Source organism: Dipteris shenzhenensis, chromosome 30, assembly GCF_047967505.1.
Source record: "Dipteris shenzhenensis isolate YYH24624 ecotype China chromosome 30, Dip_SZ_1.0, whole genome shotgun sequence".
NCBI lineage: Eukaryota > Viridiplantae > Streptophyta > Polypodiopsida > Gleicheniales > Dipteridaceae > Dipteris > Dipteris shenzhenensis.
This window is the reverse complement of record NC_141625.1, coordinates 40,171,281-40,175,104: the sequence shown is the minus strand read 5'-3', so window position 1 is coordinate 40,175,104 and position 3,824 is coordinate 40,171,281. Positions and strand designations below refer to the sequence as shown.

The window sequence follows — 3,824 nt, the reverse complement described above, 5'->3', positions numbered from 1 at the left end:
AAGGCAAGAAGGGAGGGCGAGGTGAGGGAGGTAGGGAGGACGAGGGGAGGGGGCTAGGGATTGAGGCGAATTGACCCTATTAACTTAGGTTAATTAAAAAATTAGGGAGGGAGAGCTCATTGCGAAAGTGAAGAAGCAACTAATTAATTAACCGTTGCTCTCCCATCCAAACCTCTCAAGCAGAAGTGATTCAAGGTGAGAATCGTTGTGTGGGAGTTAAGAATTTGAGCCGAAGTAAAGGCCTCTATTTGTGTTATTGGAAATTCATTCATCTTTTCATTAGTTAACATCAATAAAGGAAAGTTAAAAACAAGCAAAGAATCAGCTCTATTGAAAAGCAAGCTAGTCAATGCTTTGCGTACAGCTATGGAGGAACCACCTTTACTTTGATTGTAGCAGATCCTCTCCAGCTTCTGCTTCAATCAAGCCTTCATAAGAGGCTCAATACGACCTTCTCCAATTCCCATCGTGCACGCTTATTCTGTGCGATGGAGGTCGCTGATGCTCAAAACTTGAATACCAGAGGCGTGCCCAACTTCAGCGTGCCTTGGATCGAACTGGGAAGACTAGAGGAGCGCGAAAAATGGCATGCTCTGGCAATCGACCTCATGGATTCTTCTGTCTCCTCCGAGCTGCTGGACCTCAAGAGATCCGTCGCTGAGACCTTGCCCCGGCTTCCAGAGCTCAAACAGAACGTTTGCAGCAAAGTTGATGTATCTCAATCTAGGATCGCTCACCTGATCGGTATGTACATGTTGTGTCTTACGCTCATTTCTGCTGTGCGATTATGTTGAAAACGGTGTGAGAATCGACGCTGTAGTCTCGGACAAGATATTCCTTGATGCGATAATTGATTGCAGGTGAGTACAAAAGCTTATTCTTGACCGAGAGCGCAATCGAGCTAGGTTCTAGCCGAGAAAAACAAGAGAAGGCAAGAAAATGCGCAGGATGAACTATTGTTTACCATTGACAAGATTGAATTATATCTTGGCCTAGCAGCGCACTCTTGCCTGCACAGTGTGATTCACTTTACTCAGGCATCAATTGCTGGGCGTTTCTGCAGATTACAGCACAGGCAATGCAATATCACGCCTACAGTGGCTGCGATCACAATATTTGTGATACAAGGGCAGGTGAGAATTCTAACCACATACTCTCTCTCTCTCTCTCTCTGTGTCTGCCCAGGAAAGGCTAGCATATTAACTTTGCATGCAAGTCTCACCTTGTCATGATCTTCATGCTGTGTTAGCCTCTTTCTTCTCTAGATTTGAAGCCTTTCAGCGTAACCTTTCAAGCAAAATTCGATGTGTTGTGCTCCCCTGTCGTGGTTCCCATTTTTTGTTCACTGCTAAATAGATTTGGGATTTGGCACGGTCGACAGAGAGATCTACGCAAGAGATTGTACCAGCGGACGATGCATGAGTTCAAATCAACAGAGCATGAACGAAAGTTCCAATTTGCGATAGATTTGGACCTCACATTGACATTTGGAGAAACCTGGACCAATAATTTTCCATCAATATAGAAAGTCATCTTTGACTTGAAAATAATGCAGTAACCTTGCATACACTTTGTGTGTTAACGGATGGAAAACCTTACTAAGGCTTGCAGTTATATTTAATACCATAACTTTTGCGAAATTTCCCACCATGAATTGTATTCTTAAATTTTGTGATAGTATGCTATCTATTGAATCAAGAGAATCTAATAAGATCAACTTGTTAATGACAATGCTAGCATTCTCATAGGTCTTGATATATTCAAGGTTCAATTTGAGTAGAATTCATGTGGGATTTATGTTTGGAATGCCATCTTAAAAATGGAAATATGATTCTTGATGAATTCAAAATAGATTCCTTCAAAGAAACATACTACTATTGATTATAAGCTTATTAAAGAAGAAAAAATTATATACATTCAAGACAATTTAGTGCCACGTGATCACATACATGACTATATAAGATTATCCCATTGTTGTAGTGTGATGTCACAAAGTAGCACCATCTCTCTGACATAAAAAAGATTTGTAATGGAATGATAACTAGATTCTTTATGAGTGCTTAAGCTAACTAAATATCACACTATCACTACAACCATTCACATTATTATTGGCATCCTTTATAATAGAATTTACATTAATTTTTTTAAAGTCTTGAAAGTGTCAAAGATTAAGTCGATATTTATGCTGGCAAGAATGCAACAAAATTACCATCAAAATGATCGTCCGTACATTTTGTAGATATATAATCTTTTTAACAAAAATGTCGGCCTATATTTTTGACTCTAACGTTGGCTCTGTGATTTCTTTATAAACTATTTTGACATAAATATCGATGAAAATAGTGACTAGTAGAATTTCTCGAGGCCTTATCGACATAAATATCAACACCTTAGTCTCAATGCAAGTTTCTAATTAAAAAAAGATTAGGGCTTGGCTAAGCTAGCAGTTTGTATTACACTATTTTGGTCATTTCATATCTGTATTTAGATAGTTTGATTACAAAAATGTAGGCTTGTGATAGCCTTTTTATGTTTTTCTACATCTTACTACATATTTACATCCATTACACAACAACCTATTCGGACTCATCACTCCTAGCATCTCATTGTTGTTCCCATCAGGGTCAATGTTTGCTTTGGAGTAGCCATTTTTGGTGAGTTTCAGGCCATTTTTTGTATATAGGTATATTACCTGACCCATAACTTATGCATTTCTCAAGGGAGTTCGACAAACTTTGTCTTCATGTTGTAGTACACATCCCAATCTTAAACATGAGACCCAAAAGTATGGAACAAAGATTTAAAACGAGGCCATTTAGCATTACAAGTGCTGTGTTTAGGTGAAGCATTCATCCTGAAGAGTATAGGCTATAACAATTAATTCAAAAACATCAAAATTTTGTTCTGCATATACATGCAACCAAGTAATCATTCAAAACTAAACTAAGTGAGCTTCTCCTCAACCCAAGGACACACCTAATTGAGAACCTTAGGTATGGTTCAAGGGACCTCCAACGTTGTGTTAAAATTTTTCACACCCATTCGAGGGCACGCTCCATAACTTTTTCTTGATTTGTTGAAAAACAAAATGGATTCAAAATTTGGAATCCAAACGAGTGAGACTACTGCACGGTGTGCTTAAAACATTGATAGTTGGTGAAAGTGGTATCTAGATTCACCATGGAATGAAACAATTTGAAATGTGCAATTCATGCATGTAAAAATATCTTTTACAATTTTGTATTGGTTCCCTGTCGAGATGCACACCAAAGTGATGATGCTCTCTAACCTGAGAAATAACACAGTATTAGATAAAGTGGGACAAAAGTTGCATTTTGGGAATTTCGAAATTGGGTGCATTTCATTAAAATTGGGAAAGGCTTCATTAAATTTGGGAAAATTTCCATTGATTGTGGGAATTTTACCAATATTGAATAAGCTAATATTTGGAATTCCAATGATTATGAAAAACTTCATTGGTTGTGAAACAGTTCATTGCGTATAAAAACTGGAACAAAGCATTTGTGGCAGAGTTTGAAAATCATGTATTTGGTGGTGTTAATAAACACCGTCTAGGGACAACATGTATATTTTACTTGAGGTGTTAATAAACACCAGTTGGTGGTGTTAACAAACACCATGCATAGTGAGTTCCACTAGAAACAAAGCAGTTGTTGGTGAAGGTCAGCTTCTGAAAATTGTCATATTAATAATATGCAAATACCCATTGACAAGATAACAACAATTGAGAAACATCACATGAGAACACACCTTACAATGGAAGTTTGGGAGATTAAGAGGGAGAAAACCGACACCATTTTCTA

At 37.8% G+C, this 3,824-nt stretch overlaps 1 protein-coding gene across 1 annotated transcript; it reads left to right on the top strand.

Moving 5' to 3' along the window:
- The first annotated feature begins 479 nt into the window (after window positions 1-479).
- Window positions 480-1,609, top strand: LOC147882108 (uncharacterized). The gene is made up of 4 exons (XM_087401163.1): window positions 480-744; window positions 861-931; window positions 1,064-1,133; window positions 1,382-1,609. The coding sequence occupies exons 1-4, from the start codon at window positions 489-491 to the stop codon at window positions 1,420-1,422; spliced, it is 438 nt and encodes a 145-aa protein (XP_087257289.1). The 5' UTR covers window positions 480-488; the 3' UTR covers window positions 1,423-1,609.
- Window positions 1,610-3,824: the final 2,215 nt, after the last annotated feature.

Coding starts and splice junctions, on each gene's coding strand:
- LOC147882108 (XM_087401163.1), top strand. CDS start 489: ATGGAGGTCGCTGATGCTCAAAACTTGAATACCAGAGGCGTGCCCAAC. Junction 745..860: donor TAGGATCGCTCACCTGATCG/GTATGTACATGT, acceptor AATTGATTGCAG/GTGAGTACAAAAGCTTATTC. Junction 1,134..1,381: donor TATTTGTGATACAAGGGCAG/GTGAGAATTCTA, acceptor CACGGTCGACAG/AGAGATCTACGCAAGAGATT.